The sequence below is a fragment of the Sus scrofa genome, chromosome 8, assembly GCF_054392235.1.
Source record: "Sus scrofa isolate SSC_HxYL_T2T_F1_AM1 chromosome 8, Sscrofa_HxYL_maternal_Yorkshire_Landrace_v2.0, whole genome shotgun sequence".
Taxonomy (NCBI): Eukaryota; Metazoa; Chordata; class Mammalia; order Artiodactyla; family Suidae; genus Sus; species Sus scrofa.
Window position 1 is genome coordinate 17,753,269 of NC_139390.1, and position 22,890 is coordinate 17,776,158.

General features: G+C 40.5%; 1 protein-coding gene and 1 long non-coding RNA gene across 18 annotated transcripts in view; both read right to left on the bottom strand.

Annotated features, from left to right (window-relative positions):
- The window catches only part of LOC110262067 (uncharacterized), a 129,775-nt gene extending 119,347 nt beyond the window's left edge, over positions 1 to 10,428 (bottom strand). The window contains exon 1 of one of the 2 annotated variants that reach the window (XR_002346588.2): positions 10,182 to 10,428. This is a non-coding gene — a long non-coding RNA (uncharacterized LOC110262067). The remainder of the gene's footprint in view (positions 1 to 10,181) is intronic. The other variant, XR_014812248.1, reaches the window with a different exon arrangement.
- A 7,538-nt stretch (positions 10,429 to 17,966) lies between these two features.
- Positions 17,967 to 22,890, bottom strand: part of PPARGC1A (PPARG coactivator 1 alpha) — a 686,355-nt gene continuing 681,431 nt past the window's right edge. For 15 of the 16 annotated variants that reach the window (XM_084970901.1, XM_084970902.1, XM_084970903.1 and 12 more), the window contains one exon: positions 17,967 to 21,902. In XM_084970901.1, the coding sequence (XP_084827027.1) occupies positions 21,799 to 21,902 (104 nt within the window). In that variant the 3' untranslated portion in view covers positions 17,967 to 21,798. 16 annotated transcript variants of the gene reach the window in all.

Consider the following 22,890-nt stretch of genomic DNA (forward strand, 5'->3'; position numbering starts at 1 on the left):
ACATAAGCCCTCCACAGACTTGTATCCTAGGTAAGATAGGCCTTCAGTCCATTAAATGTCTTACTATCCTACTGTCCTAGGTGGACTAAGTGGGAGTTGGAAGGAGGGCTGTCTACCTGAGCTCAGAAGCTCTTCCAGTGTGTGCCAGTATTAAGGGATGAAAACTTGCTTTGGCAGAGATTGTTATCACAGAAGTTGTACCATCATCGATCTTAAAGAAACATGATTTTTTAAAAAAAAAATGTTACCTGTAGTGATTTCTAAACTGTGACCATGATTCTTATCACTAGTGATTGGTGTGATCACACTTGACTCATGGAGACTGAGCCTCTGATGAGGGGCCATGTGCTTGAAGAGCAAAAATCATCATATCAATGTTTGCCATTATTATTAGCCTATTCATATTATCCCATTTTACAGATAAAGGAGCTGAGGCTTAGAGGGATTATAGGCTTACCCAAAGTCACGCAGTTAATCACTGATGGAGCCAGGCTTTGCTTCTCAGTGAGCCATGCTAAGACTCTTTCAAGGCTTCTTGACAAAAGAGACATGAGTGCATAATGTGAGATGCAGAGAGGGTTCCCATGGCTGCCTCTCTCTATCCAGGAACTCAGAGGAGAAGGCCAAGAAATGCTTTTCAATAGCTTTAGTAAGAAGAGGGTCCCACACTATGTAATGAGACATCAGCAGCCACTCCCTGGGCCAGTTTCACCAAAGACCTCCCTAACCACCGTCTTGGAACCAAGTCGCTCAAGCTGGGAAGTTGTGGTAACTCCTCAGAACTCAATTGCATTCTGACATTCTATTCATCTTCCAGCTTATTTCCCATCACTGACCCTGATCTTATTAGAAAAACCTTGGAGAGTATCAGTAATGGCACTTTTTTTTGACAAGTTACTCCAGAATGGATTTAATATCTTAAAATTGTCATTGATTGAAACTGGTAATTCTAAATGAGCAATTTAAAACTAATATCTCTCTTTTTTTTTTTCTTAATCTTTTTTCTCCCTAGCCACTGGATACTTGATCTTTTCAAAGGTGGGTTTTCCTCAGCATTCAATGGGCTATAAAAATGACCCTGAGAGAGGAAGAAAGAACTGTCCCGGAGCATAGAACTTCATTGGAGACCTGAGTGGCTTCCCCACTGAATCTCCTGCTTAGAACAGAGCTTAGCATATAATAGGTGCTCAAGAAGTAGTTAACATATCAAGAAAAGTCTTTTCTAATAGATTCTTACTATTTTGAAAACTGGAGGCTCCAATCTCAACAGCTGGTGCTTTTCCCCATAGGGCTTTTGTAAGTGAGCCTGTACCAACATGTCAGTAGGGTGGGTAAGGCTACTCAGTGAGATTTGCAAAGTAATGAAGTTTTGTCTACTTTAACCACGTCTCTCTTCTTTTACTAACTGCAACTTCCATCTTTGATGCTACATTCAGAACCAAAGGAAGTGCACTGACTTTGGGATTAAGAGCTATTAGCCCAGATGAGTTTATTTAATTAGCTCATAAAGAACTTGGGCCCCTAAAAAAGGTATAGGGGTGAGTGAGGCCCAGTTACAGAAGAGAATGAAAAGTGGAAGAGAGGTGCATGGCAAAGGGAGGGCCGCCCAACCAAATTTACCAACTTAACTAGCCCTTGCCTAAGTGCTGAGCAAGTGACATGGGTTTGCTACAATAAAGCCACATTTGCCCGGTCCATGAGAGAAATGTAGCATTGTTTTTAAAATCATGAGTTTGGAGTCTGGCGAACTTGAATTCGTGTTCTAGCTCCATCACCTTAGCTGTAGAAGTAGTAACTTGTGTTTGCTTGATTTCCTCATTTGTAAAGGGATCCAGTGGCCTCCCCTATGCCCTGTTGCGATAAAGCACAATTGAGACTGTGAAGATGCCCGATGGAGAGACTGGTGTGAAAGCAGTGTTGAGTAAAGGGTAGCTTTTATCATTAACAACCATTATTTCCAGAGCAATCTCTCCCCTTCTTAAAGCATGCAGGAGGAGGGGCTCAGGGGAGAGGAAGCCAAAAGAGAGGGGGAGAAGCAAAGATAGAGTATTTATTAAGCATCTATTATGTGCCACACATTTACTCAGTGATTCCTGACATATAAATACTCCCTGAGGGAGAATAAAATGTATAGCATATATTTCTCCTTCTCTAAAATTCTCCCTTAACTTCACTCTAACCCTTAGACCCAAATTCTGCAGGAGCCCCAAACACAGAAAAAATCACGAAAGAGGGGAAACAGAACTAGGAAAAAGAAGACCGAAGCTCTGTATAACCCCAAAGCTTAAGTGCCTATATACCAAACCCTTTATCTTAAAACTCTGAGCAGCCTTTTAATCAGAGAGATTGCCAAGCTGCAGCTAGAAGTGATTCGTTAAGAAGGAAAGCCTCCATCTCAAAGGAAAAGGGGTGCACACTGGTTCTAAAACGCTCATCCTAAAACACCAGTGGAAGTGATGAAAGGGGAAGGTGGCTCAACCATCATCACAGCATCAGAGTGGGCAGCGCTCTCTTAGAATCCTGGGATATTCCGGAAGAGAAGACATTCCATCTCTCTGGCTATTTTTTCGTCCCCTCTTCACAAGTATTCAAATGAGTTGAGACAACTGCTCACTTGGCATTTGGATCCTTCTATTAGCTTCTCCCCGCCTTGAGTGCTTAGTCATTTCTTAGCTCATGTCACTGCCACTTTGTTCTCGCATTTGACACTGACTCCCATAACCTTGTCACATCTGCCCTCCCAATTCCCTGAAAACCCCGAGCAACCTGCTCTGATGAACGCTCTTTTGAATGTCCTTCTCTCTCTCTCTCTCTCTCTTTTTTTTTTTTTTTTTTTTTTGTCAAGGAAAAGAGCTATTAGGTTTCTTGAACATTCTTGAATAGCTAATTCCTGGAGTCCTTCCTTATCCTCCCTCACTCCTTCCCCTCTGTACCTTCCTGGCATTTGCTCTAAGATCTGCTGCTTTTCCAACAACGACCTGGCACAGAGCTGAGGTTTCCAAATGTTAACTCCTTGGCACCGGTCCTGTAGGTGCTGAAAGAATTCTTCCCTGATTTGCACACAAACCCGTTCATTTTGATGCATATCAGGGTCAGCTTTTTGCCTCAAGTACAAGGTGGTTTGGAGGCCAGGGCACAGGGAACAGGGTGCAGAAGTGTCCTCTTTCTTTTCAGACCATTTCTCAGCCGCTCTCACCTGAGCTGTAGAAATGCCCTGTCCTTCCCGGCTCTTACTGAATCCCCTGTGGGCAGAGGCAGAGTCAGACAGCAGACTGTCACCTACATACCAGCTTTTCGGACTTCCTTCAAGCAGGTCTGCACAGTCCCCAGCTTCCCTGTGTGTCTCCTGCCTTTGTCCAGGGGCAAGCTTTTCTAAAGCGCCTGTGATCGAAAAAAACCTTTCCACCCAGATGCCACCGTTAATATGACTATTTTAGCACGACACCTGTGAGGTTTACTCTGGGGTGAAGGAATGGTCTCACCCGCCTGACAGCTATGGGTGTCCTTATTCTCTGCCTGATTCTTATAAACAGATGGAGTTGGAGCATGGTTCAGGGAAAACAAAGAGAGAAAGAGATAATTCCTTCATGCATTTCTTCCTTCCAAAAGCTTCTCTTGAGTGCTACTGCATGGATCTGGGAAAGATATTGGGGATTCCAATATAAATGACACAGTCTTTGTCCTCCAAAAACTCAAGAGTCTAGAGAAGAAAGAGAAACCATTCTAATAGCATACAAGCAGAGCCTATTACTTAGGAGAAGTTCTTCACAATGTTGAGGGAAGATTAGGGGTTTAATAAAAGCTTCCTAGAAGCAGCAGCATTTGAGTTGAATCTGCCTAGAAATGACAAATGTTATGGTGGGCCTTCTGTGGGTCAGACACTGTGGCAAGTGCTAAATAAATGTGAACAAAATCGACTCTGACCCTGACATTACAGAGCTTAAATTTCAGAGAGAACAGAGAGAGGTGTAGTTGCAGGATGGGAGGAGGGGCTTAGCATCTAGCTGTAAAGGACAAATACTAGCTAACAATGATGGAATGGTCTTATGTGCCAGATACCACACTAATTGCATTGTATTTCATCTTAAAACAAAATTATGTAGCAGGCGTTGTTATTTACATTTTAAAGGTGATCTCACTGAAATTTAGAGCGTATAAATAACCTACCTTCCATGGCAGAGCTTGTAGGTACAAGATCTAAGATTTCATCTTCGGTGTGTCTTACCCCAAAAGAGAGGGAGGGCATTTCAAGTCGAGAGACTAGCTTTTGCAAAGTTTTGGAAGTGGGACAGAATCGAATTTATATTCCAGAAGCTAAAAGTGGAGTAAAAGTGGAGCTATTCTACAGGGGAGCAATGGAGCTGAGAGCATGGTAAAAAATAATGTTCCAGGGAGGGAAGTAACCATTCATAGATGAACTTATAACTTAGAATGCTGAGGACTTTGCAGTTGGTTCCAGAGAGCCATGAAAAACCATCAGTGGGCTCTAAATAAGAACAGGGTGGGATAAATTTAGAGTTTCGGAAGCACTATTTTGACTGATAAGTTAAAAGAAATAGTGGAATTGGTAATAACTGGAATAATGAAGGTGAAAAACGGATCCATTGGAGAGCTTTAAAAGACATATAATAAACCAGAGTTGGTGAGCTTAGACCTGGTGAAATCAGGCATGGTGATGAAAGGGAGAGTGAACTGATGACAACTCCCAAGTTTTTAGCAGGGCAAGCTGAGTTGATGACAATCTCTGAAAAGGGGAATATAAGCCAATTTTTAGGGAGTAAGACTTTGTGTTCCCTTTAAACTTCTGGGAGAAACTCAGAAGGAGATGTCTAGTAGTCTATGAATCTGAAGCTTTGGAGAGTGATTTGGGTGGGAGAAATTGATGTAGAAGCCGTCTCCTACAGTCTTCCAGAAGTCACTGTTAATGTGTTCAATGATGCATCTCAAGCAGAACATGCATGGAGAAGAGGAAGATGATTTATGAAAAATCCAGGGAATATCAACACGAAAGAGATAAGTAGAAGAAAATAAAACCATTAAAGGAGACTACAAAAGAGTGGATAGAGTGGACAGAGAAAAGGTGCACGAAGAGTATTTTTCTCTTTCCATAGCACGTTAGGACTAAAAGCCATCTGTCTCTTTCGCTTTAGAGATGGAAGTGGTGCTGGGAGAGTTCAAGTGTAGGTGGCAGGGGTGGGGGTGGGGCTCCCAGAACAAGGGGAAGGCCACGGGGGCAACCAGCATCTGCGCCCACATGCGCACCTCTGTGGCGGTATGACATAATCGGTACCCCTGGGCACAGGCGCAACTATGTAACGAACTGCCCACATTACATATCAGAATTTACAGAATGTATGTTACCTCATAAAGGGGACAAAGAGACCAAGCTGTAGTGGAAAACTAGTGGAGGTATATAAGGCAACACCCCGCTGCATTTGGGGCTCAGCCTTTGGATATGAATCCGCTGAGCCAGTGCCAACAGGAATAAATGCTGCTTCCTGGCAAAAACCCTCGGTGTCCCATCTCTCTGTATGAGAATCCTGCAACACAAGCACACTGGCCAAGGACGTACAGCTGGTCACTATTACAACTAGCCCTGAAGCCCAGTGCTGAGGACAGTTTTTGTGCTTTTGATTTTGTTTTGGGTTTTTTTGTTTTGTTTTGTTTGGTTGGTAGTTTTTTGTTTTTTGGGTTCTTTTTTTTTTTTTTTTTGCTGCACCCATGGCATGCAAAAGTTCCCAGGCCAGGGACTGAAGCTGTGCCACAGCAGTGACCTGAACCACCATAGTGACAATGCTGGATACTTAACCACTAGGCTGCCAGGGAATTCTATTAGTCTTTTGTTTTTATTTCCCATAGTCTCACTGTTTAGAATAATGTGTGGGAATTGAAAAAAAAACATATACATGAAAAAGAGGTATCCTTTTGACATCAGATTTCATCACAGATTTCCAATTTTTAAAAGGCAATTCAATTATCCACTTGAGCCACTAAGAAGGGAGAAGGGAATGTATTCCTTGTTTGCCAGTTTCTTTTGCATGGGGTAGCCCAGGAAATATAAGCTCAACCCCACAAAATGGGCCTTATTTTTCCATTTTCTATGGAAGAAACTGAGGCTAAGAAATAGAAAGGTGTTGGGATCACACAGCTACAGTAGACAGTTGCTTCATTGCCATGTTGTCATGTTTCTGTTTGTCAACTCCTTGGGGGTTCAGTGCTGACTCTATATGCAAACTAGCCAGAAGGGACAATTTTGGGGGGGGGATCTTAATAATAATAAAGGGGAAGAGGGTAGGTTGATTTAAAAGCTTTGTTCGCTGCATTGGGGAGTTGAGATGAATTCTAAAGTGGACCCAGAGCTTTGCGGAAATGAGCAAGATCTTTCAAGAAATGCCAATAATTGAGAGCTAGCACCGGAGTTATTAACAGAGTCGGCACTTTCTACTTTCAGAGCAAGTCTATCATTGTGCCAGGGCCTCAGCCTCTTGTGTTGGAAATGAGTTAATGTAGTCAAAATATGACATGCTATTTTTATTCCTTCCCCAGATCAGCCATAGTTTAACAATGCATTTCAAAGTACGGCTGATGGGAGCTCCACCTGGAACCTGTTCTCCCAGATAAGTATCTTCATCCCATTCATCCTTTCAAGAAAAGAAATCTTACTTGCATGGCAGCATTTTCATCTGCTTTGGTTTCAGCTAGAGATAAATTGTGCTTGCGGGAACTAATTAATATCAGTCACCTGGAAAGTAGAAATTGGGAGACAACAGGCTTCTCTTTCTTGATAAACAGATTGCTGGGTAAGGGAGGCACGTGGATGTGAGAATTCATTTGGTCCTAGAAATAGCAGACATGTGACTTTGGGGACCGATATTTGGAAAGCACAAGCAACCAAACCTCCTGGCTTCAGCCACTTGGGCTCAGGTGGGGCTTTTGTGCTAAGTTTCAAGCTTCCCTAAATCCTCTGGATCAGCAGAAATCTCTATGGCCCCCCAGGGAAGTTGCCCTGAAACTCTAACCATATTGTGAAAATAATGACCAACTCCTGGGAAAGCTTGTTTTGCACCCCTGTCATCAGAAGTCCACCTTTGCCTGACCCGAGCTCCCACTTGGCTCAAGAACCATAAATGCTGGCCTAGATGATGTGTAACCCAAGGAATCCAAAATCAGAACCATGCAGCTAGTGGGAAAAAGCAAAATATATTTAGAAACAAGAAGCAGCAGACAGATTCCCTAGAACCAGCCTGTCCAGGGAGAAGTTGTAAAGCTCTGAGGCAAGATAGCCCATGTTTGGTCTGGACCAGGAAGAGCAAACCCGTCATAACCGCCACCAATGAAGATATCACACTTCTGTCATGGCAAACTCTTCTTTCGGGAGATGGATTTTGAATGAGGCAGGAGAGGGAACATGCCTCCGAAGGAGTATTCCTTACACCCAGTTTCTCAGAGAAGGCTTGAGGGGTCATTTCTCATATCAAGAATCATTAATTTCTCTTTTTATTGGAGCTTGAGAAGAATGATCTCCCAGAAGCTATTGAGAGCCAGGGCATCCAGGGATTGATGTAGAGAATGTTGAAAATTCTGACAATTTGTGTTCATTTACCCAGTCCAACAGCCAATATCCTTACAAACCCAAAGGACAAAACAAAGGGACATTAGTAGATTCGAATATGACAGTATGGTTGCTGTGATAGGTGTCTATGCAGAAGACATAAACATGGAGTCAGTTCTACAAATCTGGGCAAAAAGTAGGCGGAGAGAGATCTGCAAAGATTTTCTAGAGAAGGCAAAACTTGAACTAAGTCAATGAAAGATGGCAAGCGTCTGTAGGTAAACAGATTAGGGAAATCTATTTTGCTCTGCACTCCACTCCAGGAGAGATCTGGATAAAGAGGGTTTTACTTCTGCTGCTTCTCCCACTGCCCACTGAACATACCAAGGTCCACTCTGGGAATAAAGATCCCATGTAGCTCTCACTGCCCATTCTCGCTTATGAGCAATGGATTTGTTCCCCTAGATCTTGGGACAGTTCTGAATTACTCATTTCATTGTATGCATTCACTAGATTGCAAATCCCTTGAAGACAGGGGCTCTCATTAATTGGTTTGTGCTTCTCTGGTGACTACAACAATGTCTGGGACATAGCTGGTGTTTTTCTGAAGTTCATTAAGTACTATATATATGTCTCCACACATTTTAGCAATTTCTTAAATATAGGAACCATATGATTCAGCCCTCTAGCACAGAGTTCAAAGGAAATATTCAATAAATGCTTAATGAATGCCTAAGTAAGTGGGGACATTTTTAAACGTTGAGAAATAAGTTAGTGCTACATCTTCTTCTAGGAACCCCCCCCAGACTTTAGCTTGATAGTGGAGGCAGTGATACACTATATGTCCATCTTCTGACCAGTGTCAATGTCCCTCCTGCCTTCCTCCAGGGAGTAAGGACTTGGTTAGGCATTCTGATTTCTCTCACTTTGGGTCTCAGATAACCATCTATCACCTTGAAATGATCTGAGCAACAGTGATCTACAACTGGTAATGGCCATGGTTTATTATCTTTCCCAAGAGTCCTTTCAGTGTGGTTAAAAAATATGTGCATCACAAGCATTGAATTTCTAGTGTGACTGGTCAGCCATAGAAGAGATATTTTGGAGAAAGGAATCTGCCATGAACCTCTCAACTCTTCTCTGGATGCAGCTGCCTAATCTGCAATAAGATTGACTCTGCCTCCTTTTCTGGCCACACCTGACTGATTAGTCAATATCCCTGATGTCTTCATGGACTCAGTTTATTCTGTATGAGTTTGTCAGTGTGTTACTGGTTCATGTTCTGATATTATATGATGCCTAACAACTTGTGGTGTCACTGAAGCAGCAACAATGGCTTATATTCTAACCCAGACCCTACCATTGTGTGACCTGAAGCCAAGGACTTACCTTCTGTGACCCTGAGCATCCTTGATTGTGTCCCCTCAGATCCTTATCCTGATGTTTGTTCTGTAATTCTTTGAGTTTTATTTACCTTCTCGAATAGAGTCTATGAGGTCATCAGATATATATTTCACTTCATCTTTCCTTTGGGGAAGTTTCCTCTGCAGGTGGGATGGGGGTTGGCCTTGGAGGGATATAAGAATTGCCACTGATCTTGTGTAACTTGTTACTCATGATGCTGAGAGGTTCACAGCCCATCCAAGCTTTTTAAATAATCCATTCAATCCCAGCCCTTGGCCTGATCATGTAAAGGATTGGAAAATCACAGCCATAGGAAGCTCTGAAAGTGGAATCGCATCTGTGTATTTGATGGGTGATGAAGGAGACGTGAAGAAGGAGAAGGGACATAGCCAATAAGGGAGTAGCATCTTCTGCCATCCAGATTTACTTAGGACCACCTCCTTCCTGAATTTAAATATTCACAGATTGTGTACAGTGGTCATCAATACAGAACGGCCATCCCCTCAAGGAGAACCATGACCTCCAAACATATACACAAACCAAATTCCAGCCAGCGTCTCAACAATACTATGTATATATACACTGCATTTCCTCTCTTAAGCCCAACCTCCTTTCAACAATTCCTTTCTTACTTGGCCCATGCAATGAATCATGAAAAGATTATTTTCTGGGAAAATCAGTAGAAAAACCCTGATGCAGTTTCCCTTCTGATTGAAGCCTTCCACATATGGAATCAAGTAGTGTTCAGGGGTTTCAAAGGAGAGCTCAGCAAAAGAAGAAAAAAAATATAAGCCCACAAAGTTTTTCAAGGCACCTACTGCCGAGTTATCAGGTCATAGATCTAAATGTCAGTGCTATATGCCTGATTTGCACATTTCAAACCAATTTGGTAATTTTTTTTCATTTTTATCTGCACGCATGAAGTGCTTTGGAATACTGAAACAATTTAGAATCATATTTAGTTTGCAACAGTTCAATTAACTTAAGTGCTGAAACATGCTCCCCAGCTGGTAACTAGTTTAATCGGTCACTATTACAAAAAATAATTTCTTCTATACTGGGGCTCCCCAATGTCCTCTCTGGAGAGGGTATGGCTATTCACTGGGGGGTGGGAATGGGAGGGTGAGGAATCTGGCAAAAATCCCTGACTTGAGGGGAAAAAAAATCAGAATCCATTCTACTACTTAAAAACAAAAACAAACAAAAAAACAACAAAAAAACTTACCTAGGTATGGGTTTCCAACTTCCACTGTGATTTTACAACCTCATGTCTCCTTGGAATAACTTTATAACCATTCAATAAGCAAGATGAGGGTGTGGAGCAAGGGTCGAAGACTTTTAAAGATATTGCATAAATGCACTTAACCATGAGCCAAAGTGATAAATAGGAAACCAAGATGAATGTCAGGAACGCTGTGAAGAATGATTAGCTGGGACAGTTGGAGCAGCTGCTAAGGCAACTCCAAACACCTGGAAAGAAGGAGTTCCTTCTGGCTTGCAGCAAGGCTGAATTGTTCTAATTACATTTGCATTAAAAGGCACCACTGGCAAATTGCAAAAGAGGATACATACAGTGGGAAAACATTATGTAAATTTTTCAAAGACACAAAATAATACCGACATCTTACTTGTGGATATGTGGAAATGCAGTTAAGAGAGAAAGAAATTGATGGGAATCACAACACACCAAGCACAGGAGATAGGATACTATGGAGGAGGGAAGGAGAAAAAAAAAAAAAAATGGGATGTGATTTAAGAGAGACCTTAGCATAGAGGGTAAAATGCCAAGGTGTCGTAAATTCTGGAAGTGAATGCACGAGGTTCTATTTTATTATCTTATGCACTTATGTGTCTATTTGATATATTTTCTAATTACAACTTAAAAACATTTTTAAAAGAGTCGACGGCAATATCCATTTGCAGCCATTGTTCAAACTTTGCTGCAATGTTTTCTCTCACCAGGAAGACTGAAAGTTCTAGATTATTTTGAGTTGGATTTCTGTTCTGGAAACTTTCAAATACCACAGACAAGGCCCCCCACCAAAAAAAAAAAAAAAATTCATAGAATTCCAAAGATTAAAATAGTTGATCAACTATCATCCCTGTTTTCCACTTTATAATTTTGACTGATCTCCTTGAACTTGGCCACTGGATTGGAAATGTAGCCCAAATATTAAAGTATTAGAAACTGAGCCCTTTTTTTTTTTTTCTTTTTAGGGTCACACCTGCATCATATAGAAGTTCCCAGGCTAGGGGTGTAATTGGAGCTGCAGCTGCCAGCCACAGCCACAGCCATGTGGGATCCAGGCTGCATCTGCGACCTATACCACAACTTATGGCAATGCTAGATCCTTAACCCACTGAGCAAGGCCAGGGATCAAACCCACATCCTAATGGATACCAGTCCGGTTCTTAATCTGCTGAGCCACAATAGAATCTCTGAAACTAAACCTTTTTTTCTCTACTATTGGTTCCAGGTACAATAGGGACACTACCCCAAAAAGGCCATCCATAACCTGGAACTATGAGTGTCTAGTGATTTCCACAGTAATCTTAAGACCTAACTGCAGCAAGGTTAGCACTGGAGAGAGAAATCCAGGCAAACACATATGAGAAATTTTAAGAAGGTTCTCTATCATAAAAGCTGATATTCAAGATAACCATGTCTATACTCATAGGAAAGGAGAAGCATTCAGTTAAAAGGTGACTCATGATTACACCTACAGCTTGTCATATATATATAACATATAAAACAGAGGGCATTAGGAGCATCTAACTTTTAAATAGTGCTTGGAAAAACCATAAAGAACTATAAAATGTTGATAATTTTTTGTTATTAAATACCTAACTGATAAATAAATGCGTACCAACTTCAAATTCATTTTCATATAGGGAGGAGGTCTACTTTTTCAAAAGTTGATCATCGGTCTTTTTAAATCAAATTATATACCATGGTATCATAGCACTCTGCCTTTCATGGCCATTAAGGAGGAGAATCTCAGGCCTCAACCTTATACACATTGGTTATACAGCAATATACTTTCCAGAAAACACACACACACACACACACACACACACACACACACACACAGCTGATCCTTTGACAACACAGGTTTAAACTGAGGGGATCCGCTTACATGTGGATTTTTAAATACAATGCAAAAGAGAATCACAGATATGGAGAACTGATGGTAAATGTATTCTCAGTTTTAACCGTAAAGGTTGCATGTGCTCCTAACTCCCTAAGTTGTTCAAGGTCATATGTATATGTACACAAATTCTATCTCTGTCTCTCATACTCCTGGCAAGAGTGGCCTGCTGCTGCTATTACCAAAGACACATATTAATATGTTCTTGCTATATTGCCAGCTAGAATATAGGATAGGAATTCCCCCTTCTGCTCTTAGTACCTAGTGTGGTTTTTGGCCCTCGGAAGTGTTTAATGAATGGGGAATGAATGAATGCATTATACGCAAAGTTTGGCTTTAACAAGATGGTAACAATAAAACCGTACAAGCTTTTCAATCACATCCAATTGAAGTGTTTTCTTTCGGAGGCGAATATTTTATTGGTGGAAGCATTAGATACAGCACAATAATCAAGTAAATAAGTTTTAGGGTCAACTGGACTTTACCCAAATCTTTGGAGTTATTTCTCTACACCTCTGTTTTCTTATCTATTACTTGAGAATGGTTGTACACCTACCTCATTCTTTAGCCAAGAAAATTCACATAGAGAGTTAGGCAAAGTGACTAGAAGATTGTAGGCCCACAATAAATGTCAGCTCATACCATCATGATCATGCCGGACTTTCAAACAGGGGCTAGATTTCATACTAGCCTACTTGCTGCAACAGAAAGATTCGTCTTATTTGAAAATTAGGATGTTAAAGGAAAAGTGTCAGATTAAGTAACATCATCACCTGGGTAGAACTGCTGAGCAACAAGATAGCCTGATTCTAAGAAAGGAAGTCTCCAAATTGATCAAGTCTCCAAATGGAGGTGGTAAGGCCAAGTGTTTGTTTGTTTGTTTGTTTTTATGGCCATGCCCATGGCATATGGAAATTCCTGGGTCCGAGATTGAAACTGAGCCAGAGCTGTGACCTATGCCACAGCTATGGCAATGGATTCTTTAACCCAAGGTGCTGGGCTAGGGATCAAACCCACATACCTCTGCAGTGACCGGAGCCGCTGTAGTCAGATTCTTAACCCACTGCACCACAGCAGGAATTCCAGCAAGGCTAAGTTTTTAAGAGTATGAGAAAATCAAATAATGCTTTTAAATCACCCCAATGCCATCAATTTAAAGGTCTCCATGGTATCTAACAGATACAACTTTTGAGAGGGTTCAAGTTTAACTTTCAAAATGCTGGAAGATTGTGAAGCGCCCTTGCTATAGGTGACTACTCTGGGGATGGTCAAACTGAATCAGAAGAAAAAAAAAAAATGGGATTTTCTGCAATGCATTACTGGAAACTGAAGAACCCTATTTATTGCTGGCACAGAGGGGTCTTTTTATCATTCTACAAAAATAAAGTTGAACATTTCTATCCAGAAACCTAGTTAGGGAAATCTCTAAGAACCTCCCACCAATTGTAGCCCAGGCAATTAACAGGATTTTAATAACTCCTTCAAGCAAACACAAGGTCAGCAAAGGCCTACTGCCATCCAGCTCACACAGAACCACACACACACACATATAGAACTAGCTTTGTAAGTTCCATTCTCTTAGTCACAGCTCTATTGCCCCAGCCATACCATCCCCCCACCTTTTAAAATTATAATTCCATAGAATAAGTCGCTATAAAAGGCAAATAAGAAACCCCAGGGGAATCTTTGTCCAAACTTTGCTTTGTACCCAAAGTTCACACGTGTTTACTTAACCTTCTATTTATTCCTTCTCTTTCCTTCAGCTGACCTTTCTAGTCTTAGTCTTTGCCATGGTGTGTCATGGCAGAAGGTGGCTCATTGAGACCCTGGCACCATGTGACAAAGGAACTCTTATGAGCGCTCCATGAATTGTTTCATTCATCAGGTGTATACACTGACACTTTCTTTGTATGCCACCATACCTGCCATTAAAAACGGGAAAATGTCAGCCTCAACACACAGATACTTCCCACCTTCGGACACAGAGGCCGAACATGTGGTGATAAACTCCGATGTTTGTTTTCTCTCCAATTGTTTTGCCATTGGATGGTCCAATACCCCGGAGGTTGACCCTGGGAAAGGCAGCTCATCAAAGAAAACTGGCATGTTTTGTCCCACGTAGCCAGATAACTGGAGGAAAATGAGGCCATGCGTTGCCCTTGATCATGAAGTTACCTGTCATCAAAGTACCATGGTCACATCACATGTTATGTGACCTGCTTACTAACAGCCTTCTCCACAAAGCGGAGTAATTCATCATCATTCCGTGATAGGGTACACATAGCCTACCAACAAATAGCAACGGCCTTACAGAGGGCAACACCTTGAAGCGCCACGAAACCTGAGTCATTTGATTAAAGGGTATAGCCATCGAGCTGAAACTCTGCTAACTGGTTAAACTAGGAACAAGCACAGCCTCATTTTCTGTTAAGACTTCTAAGTGTGCTGTGAAGCTCCGGGAGGAATAAGGGACCTGGTTGGAAATGAAGTGTGAGAGCATTGATATGAATGATTTTCAACAACACCAAAGTCAATCAAAGAAAAGTACCTGTGATTTCCCTGAAATGACTTGCTGGAGGGCATTGCACGGTAACTATATTACTACAGTCCATTTTCCCCCCATCAATTAGTATTGTTAAAGAGAAGCTTGACGATAGAGTTCCTAACAGCGGCAAAAAATAAATTCTCTCCAATTAAGTAGTCTAATAAGCTATTTAGGATTTTACCACTTAACATTCTTTCCTTTCCATTTAATTTTGGCTTTCACTTGGATGTCATCTTGTTGAAAATCCATCACCGAAAACTACGTGGAAAAAAAAAAAAAGATAATGTTGTTAAGTGCTCCCGATGTTCAAAAACGAGCAGAAGCGCAATATTTTTTCTAAATTACCCCGGGATTTTCCCTAATAATTCAGCCTCTTCCTACTAGAAATTAATATATGAAAATATATGAAAATGGTCAATATGCAAATTCAAACATCACACTAGCTACTTGCCTTCAGTAAGTGCTATATGCATAAATTTGGAACAATACAACATTTTCAGGTTCTTGATTATAATATTGCCTTGGTGTGCATATGTGCATGTATAATTATGCTCATTTAATTTAATCATGAAAATATTATAGGATCATTTGGTTTTCTCCTCTAAAAATTCTCACTTTTTTTTCAATTAATTAATTCCACTCTGCCCCTTTTCTAAGTCAGCCAATGGTAATTAATGGTTTTAGGGTTAAAAGGAAAATGATCACATTCCTACAGAATTAGGGACAGAAAAGAGGCCTGGGGAAAGGGGGTGGCCTCTTGTCTTGAACACCCTTCCCAAGCAGGGAACAACATTAGGCGTTTCTGTAGGACCTGGTCCCAAAAGTACCTGCATTTTATGGTCATTTCTTCCTGCAAAGTTTCCAGTGTCCCCGAATGCTGAGAATTTGCCCTGAGGGCAGTCACCTGATGGCAGCAGAAGCCCTGGAAACCATGTGACCCACGCATTCCACATGCTTGACTGGAGTGGAGCTTTGGGAACTTTGCAGAATTACTGGAATCACATGGGATAGACTGAGGGGAGCAGGAGGGTGGAGGCCGTTTAACTTAACCCTGCACTAGAAGAATAGATAATGCCACCATGGCTAAGTAGAATAAAATGGACCATGCTGCACGAAGGGGAAGAAACATGACACAAAGGTCGTTTATATCATCCTTCCCCCACCAAAGAAATCTTACTTCCTTGCTCACAGACCAACTTCGTTCCTTTCCCCCGACATGTTAACAGAGACCAGCGAAAAGAAATAGGCGGCTTTGTGCCCATCAATAGACTCTATAGAGCATCTTTCCCCCCAGGGATTAATTCAGCTTTTGATGAAATCTTTCCGAGATTTAAATCATGATGTTACAAACCTCCAAGGAATTCCTCTATGAGTTGTGACCTTCGTTATTACTCTCTGCTGTTTGATAAAGTGAGAAGATTGATTTATAATAGTGTATCCTGTGTTTGAAAACAAGGAATAGCAAAGAGAATTGCAAGATAGGAGATTAATGTAAATATTGCAAAAAGTATGCCTTGGTTAAAATATTCTCTAATTAATGCTGAGTTGCAACTGTGCAGCTAGTGACACTAGTGTCAAATGAGTCTAATAATGCTTTCCAGAGCTGTAGATCACATCCAATGATTAGCTAAATAATGCTACGATGAAGGCAAAACTGGCAGCGCCGAAAAAGAATTCTGAACCAATATCACATTGTACACTTTTAAACAGATGTAGTTTGGAGGACTTTGAATTGAAACAAGCTCCTTTTAAATAAACTGTTCACAGCCAGTGTTCATTTATTTTCATCAGCCTAATTTTGGTTTCAATAATGATTTTTGCCATTAGTATCATCAAGGATGGAAGTGATTGAATGTTTGAGGACAACATGGAATGAATCCTTTCTCTCTAATCAGGATGTTCCTGTACAAGACTAGCAAATAATACTTTTTTTTTTACTTAAAAATCCCTCTTTACCCTCAAAAGGGTTTTAAGGGTGAAAACCCTTAGAATAAATAAATAGAATAAACCCTTAAATAGGAAGACTTTTATTATTCGATTGTCCTTGTAAATTCCAGCCAGGAGATTCAAAAATGCCCTATACAACTGAAGCATCAATGGAAACAAGTCAGGGCCTGAGGCGTCTCCATTGAATCATAGTTACAAATGAATGCAATATTTGGGTAAGATAATGGTAAGTTTTTATTTTCTACTTTGATAAAATAATTGGCAAATCATCTGCAGTGGTATAAAATAGAAATAGAGCCATGGGGAGTTCCCATCATGGCTCAGCAGAAACTAATCTGACTAGCAGCCATGAGAACACCGGTTCAATCCCTGGCCTCACTCAGTAGGTTTAAGGATCCAGCTTTGCTGTGCACTGTGGTGTAGGTCAAAGACTCGGCTCGAATCTGGCATTGCTGAGGCTGTGGCATAGGCCAGCAGCTACAGCTCCAATTGGACCACTAGCCTGGGAACCTCCATATGCCGCAGGTGCAGCCCTAAAAAGAAAAAGAAATAGAGCTATGGGAAGTGCTGTACTATTGATACTCTATTATATTTCCAATGATTAGGAATATTTTTTCCAGAAGATAAAGGGGGGCAGGAGCTGAGATGTACTTAGCCAGTTTTTCCCATGGCCAGGCTCATGCTGACTCTTGCAATGCAAGTAGCTAAGAGTGGGAACTGCCACCTGAAATCGGGAGAGAACAGGGTACTATAATGCATTCTCTGCCATCTCTCATGAGGGCCACCAATCACCCATGCGGCACATTGGACATCCTGACAGGGAGACGTATCAGCAGCTATCTATCAGCTGGTCTCATATTTAACCATATGATGGGGCATGGGAGGTGCAGGGTGGTGCATTCTGTCACAACTCTTCAAAAAAGATCTATTCCATGCTGTACACCAGAAACTAACACAACACTGCAAACCATCTAGACTTCAATTAAAAAGAAAAAAATCTGTCCGTTATAGTAGAACTGCTTCCTAAGCTGAATAAGTGGCAGGTTTATCACTAGGGGCAGTGGCTTGTACTTAAAATTCACACTTTCCGAGGGTTCGGTTCAAAAACAGAGCTAATCCATTTGATAAAGTTCCAAGTCACTTCTCATTATAGAAATAGCCACTTCTGCCTTTGCTGTTTGCAAGGCGACAAGGTAAAATACAGAAGGTGCATGTTGCCTGCAAGCCGAAATCCATCCATGAGTATGGAAAAGCAGGGGGAGAGGGAGGGTGATCCAGAGAGGAAAGAGATTAAATAATAAGCGATTAATGTGGACTGATCTGAGCAACAGGCCAGGAGTTTGGTCACGATAAATAAGAAAAGCAGAAGTAGATTTGAAACATTCGTTTCCCTTTATTAGCTCAGTGAGGCTGATGTGTACTGCACATTTAAAAAAAAAATCACAGGAATTTTCATACAATGAATAAAACCACAACAATACATGTAGAATTGGCAGGTGGAAAAAAACGCCCGGCAAGGGCTCAACTAATCGCTCACTTTCCCTCTTCAGCATAGTTCAACCAATAGTATTACACTTTCACCTACAAATCTTAAAGTAGCTCCATCAAATCAGCAGTTCACATTATTGAAAATGTCTGTCACATAGGTACAAATTTAGAATCATCACATTATATTACATGGCTATTCTAGGTCATCTATAGATCAGGTCTTAGACTACAGTGATTGAAGTTCTCATTACAGCCATCAAAAAAGGACACATAATCATTACCTACTGTAAGCTCACATCTAAAGGCATGAAAAGGTTTCCTTTTTTTTCAACTGACCCAACCATCATACCCCAATAGTGCAAAGTTCCCTCTCTGCTGCTTTGAATGTTGACAGCCCAACCATTGCTCTCGGAGTCGTTTAGCAAAAATTGATTTTGTTGCACTGGAAGGATTATTCTGCTACATCTCTTTAAAAAAAAAAAAAAAAAAAAACCCACATTTCTAAAGCACCAGTTCGGGTTACCAAAATTGTAGATGTGGTACTTACCACAGCATGAAGGCAATGGCCCGGGGTCATCTAAAAATCCTACAGATCTATGCTGAAATCTGCTTCCAGTGATGATGGGCATGTGTTCATTTCAAATATTCTCTCAAAAAATTAAAAATAAAAATAAAAAGAACACAGTTTACATTTTGATGGGCTACCCACAGTGTCTGCATAAGATACAAAGGCTCTATTTGGATGGTCTAGTGATTCTCTCGTTGCACTAATTTTAGATGCAATTTGAAGTCCATGGAGTAAAACTATCTTCATGGTAACAATATTTGTCAGGCCAGAAGGGGGGAAAAATTAATCCTCAACATGAAATCTGCAGTGTTATCTTTTGATAAGTAAGAAAATAACCCAAGTATTTTACTCATGTCCACGATCCAGGGCCAAAAGGAGAATGTTATTTAAAATTGGATCACAAAACTTTAAAGGCAAAATAGAGAACGCATCTGGTCCTTGAACACATAATGTGATGTACTAAGTATCGATTTCTTAAAAATAATTTATTGCTCTTAATAGTCTTTTTTTATTATTCTTATTCTACAACAGAAGATACTCAAAATTCAAAAAGAAAGACTGTAAACTTTAGTTTGGCGTTCACACAGAGTTAAAATACCTGCATTTAACCTACAGAACAACAAGAATTAGGCGGATTAAAGATGTGTTACTGTCGTAACGCAGAACCTGTGAACAAGTTCTTTTATTTCATAGTATTTTTATTGCTTTCTATCTACTTAGAAATAAGAAGCCAAAAAATCAAGCAAGCATCTGACAGGACAGACAGTGATTCACTCAGAACACAATATGCTGGTGATAAAATGAATGCAGCTATCAAAATGAGCTGCATTGGCTGGGGGGGGAGGGAGGTGAATCCATTTTAGAAGACCATGTTGGGCGAGAGAAAGGAAAAGAACGATTAAGGGGTAGGTACGCTGTGTCTTCCAGAAAAGTCATGTCGGCCAAACTGTAATCGAATCTCATTTCATAAACTTGAATACACACTCCAAACTTTACTGACTTGCATTCCAGGGGTTCCACACTCAGAGGAAATCCTGATGCTCAAAAGTGGAGGGTTTTCGGAAGTTTTTATTGAGTTTAGCAGAAGCAATGTCATCAAGAACGACATCATGGTCACGTCAGAGGCCATGCTAGTGCAAGTAGAAACACTGCTTCTGCAAAAGCTGAATTTCCCAAATGAAACACTTAAACTCCAACCTGACAATTGCCATGCATCCTAGGTAGAAAATTTCCACTGGCTTTATTATTTTCATCATCTCATAATTTATAATAAATAGGCTATCTGCAACTGATAAATATGTCTCTTTAGTAAACAAAGGAATGAAATATCAGTATTTATACAGGATGCATAACTGTAAAAAATACAGATAAATACCATCACATCCTCTGCCAAGGGAAGGAGATACTGGCTTCAAAGATAGTCTTCAGACACACATTAATTATTGTAAAAATCATACTGTAATTATTACCTCAGCATTTTGTATCAAATTAAAATCACAAAAATTAAAACAAAAACAGCATTTTAAAAAGATTTTTGACCTCTAGTTTCAAAACTACTGTTGATAGAGAAAATAAAAACATTTCTTAATGGTTACCCATTGAGAGACTTTACATAAAATCATGATATCTTCTAGAAAAATTTTAGATGAGAAAATTTCATTCCCCTAACAAATCCAGTGTATAAAACTTCAAAGAAAAACAAGCAACAAGAAAATGTGGAAAAATATCGCAGAAGTGGTTAATACCTTTAGGGGCTAGGATATTTCTTGACAAGATGCTTAGATTGAAGCTCATCTAAGAAGGGATGATTGAAGCTCATCGATTGGTTGTGTTGCACTCAACGGACACACACACTGTCCTTTGTTTTTGTTTTTTTTTTTACAATCAAATATATATATAAGCGGTAAGTTCAGCTTCTAAATATGTTAGTGTACAATAGTTGTTTCACCTCATAATTACATTTGAATATTCTTGATTAAGAAAAATTTAGCAGTTTTGAAAAGAAGGCTGCATTTACAGTGCATAGCTGTAACAAAAAAAGAACATCATTGTATCGTATGTACACAAAATAAAAATACTCCATTTAACATCTGTAAATACTTAACTACATCGGAGAATGTAGCAATTACACTAGCTGAACACATCCCAGAGAGTTCTACCCAACTCTCATTATCATGTAACACCGCGCTCGCTCCTCAGAAAGAACCGCTGAACAAGCTGCACGCTTGACCATTGACAAGGCTTTTGAAATTTGCAGTGGAAGATCAACATTTTGGACATTTACATGGGTGTCAGGAGAAAGGACGAACTACAGAAACTTCAAAATGTTAGGAAAGTTTAGCATTCCGGTGCCGGCAGTATCCTCTCCCACCCAGATTCCATGGCAAAAGGAAAAGGGGGGAAAAAAGAAGAAAAAAAAAGAGAGAGAAAGGATATGAGTTCTACGGAACCTGTGGTTTCTTCGGGATTGTCACATAATCATTACATTATGAGAGAAAGCTTGCTTCAAGTTGATTTTGCACTTTCTTAAAAAAACAGAGTACAGAGGCCGATGCCCAGACATCAGTGGCTGTCATTTTAGGGTGGCTTGTGGTTGGTTGGTTGGTTAGTTTTCTTTCCTTTTGAATTTATGCTTTTTTTTTTTTTTTTTTTTGCCTTTTGAATAGAATATGCACATTTTGAAGTTCTAGGTTTTACGTGTGTCTTCATGGAACTGCTGCCATTTGAAGTGGTTTGCCCTTGCACGCTCTGGTCAGGTGCCCCCAGTCCCCGCCTGTACACACACACTTCCCCCAAACCAGGCGAGCACGCGCACACATGCGCGCACTCACACACACACACAAACACACACACACACACACACAAACACTCCATCACCAAGAGACTCAGGGAAAGCAAAGCTGACACCCATGAATAAACATGTGCTTACTGGATATCCATCCTGTCTCTTGCCTCTTCAGCAGCTGTGTTCATGTAAACCATTATTGTTGTTCTTGTTGTATTGTTGTTGTTGTGTTTTGTTTTTGTACAGAGAGTGTAAAGTAGGAGAAATTCCTAAGTATGACTTGCAAGAGTCTGTTAGGGAAGGACGCGCTGTCCCGTGAGGTATTCACCGTCCCTCTGTCATCCTCAGCCAGGGAACATGTTACCTGCGCAAGCTTCTCTGAGCTTCTTTCAGTAAACTATCGAAATCCAGAGAGTCATACTTGCTCTTGGTGGAAGCAGGATCAAAGTCATCTGAATTTGAATCTGAAAGAAACCCAAGCCTGGTAAGAGGTATCCTTTGCTGACGGTCATTGACTCAATCATCTCATTGAAGGTTACTTCATTCAATAGCAACTTATCCAATCTATATACTTTAAAAAATACACCCAACATTTATTAGTATATGGTAGTGGTGTGGGTGTGCACATATGATCTATACATATACATGTTTACAGAAGGTATTGAGATGTATGAATATTAATATGTATGTATATTCCCAGAAGGTATCTATACAGTATATGGTATTGGTATATATACCAATATCTTAATTAGTTAACTAAGAAGGTATTGATATGTATGAATATTAATATGCATATATTTTCCCAGAAGGTATCTATACAGTATATGGTGTTGGTATATATACCAATATTTTAATTAGTTAACTAAGTAATTACGTATTTATATATATACATATATACATATACACACTTTTTTTTTCTTTTTAGGGCCATAGCCACAGCATGGAAGTTCCTAGGCTAGGGGTGAAATCAGAGCTATAGCTGCTGGCCTACACCACAGCCACAGCAATGCCAGATCCGAGTGACATCTTTGACCTACACCACAGCTTGCAGCAACACCAGATCCTTAACACACTGAACAAGGTCAGGGATCAAACCCACATCCTCATGGATACTAGTCGGGTTATTAACCTGCTGAGCCACAATGGGAACCTCTATTTATATATTTATACTAACTGCATATATTTGCAGAGGGTAAGGGGTGGTGAGCATTCAAAACACTCAATTCTTGACTCCCTTTTTTTTTTTTTTTTTTTTTTTTTTTTGTCTTTCTAGGGCCGCACACACGGCATATGGAGGTTCTTAGGCTAGGGGTCCAATCAGAGCTAAAGCCACTGGCCTGTGCCAGAGCCACAGCAATGCAGGATCCAAGCCGCATCTGCAACCTACACCACAGCTCAGAGCAATGCCAGATCCTTAACCCACCGAGTGAGGCCAGGGATCGAAACTGCAAC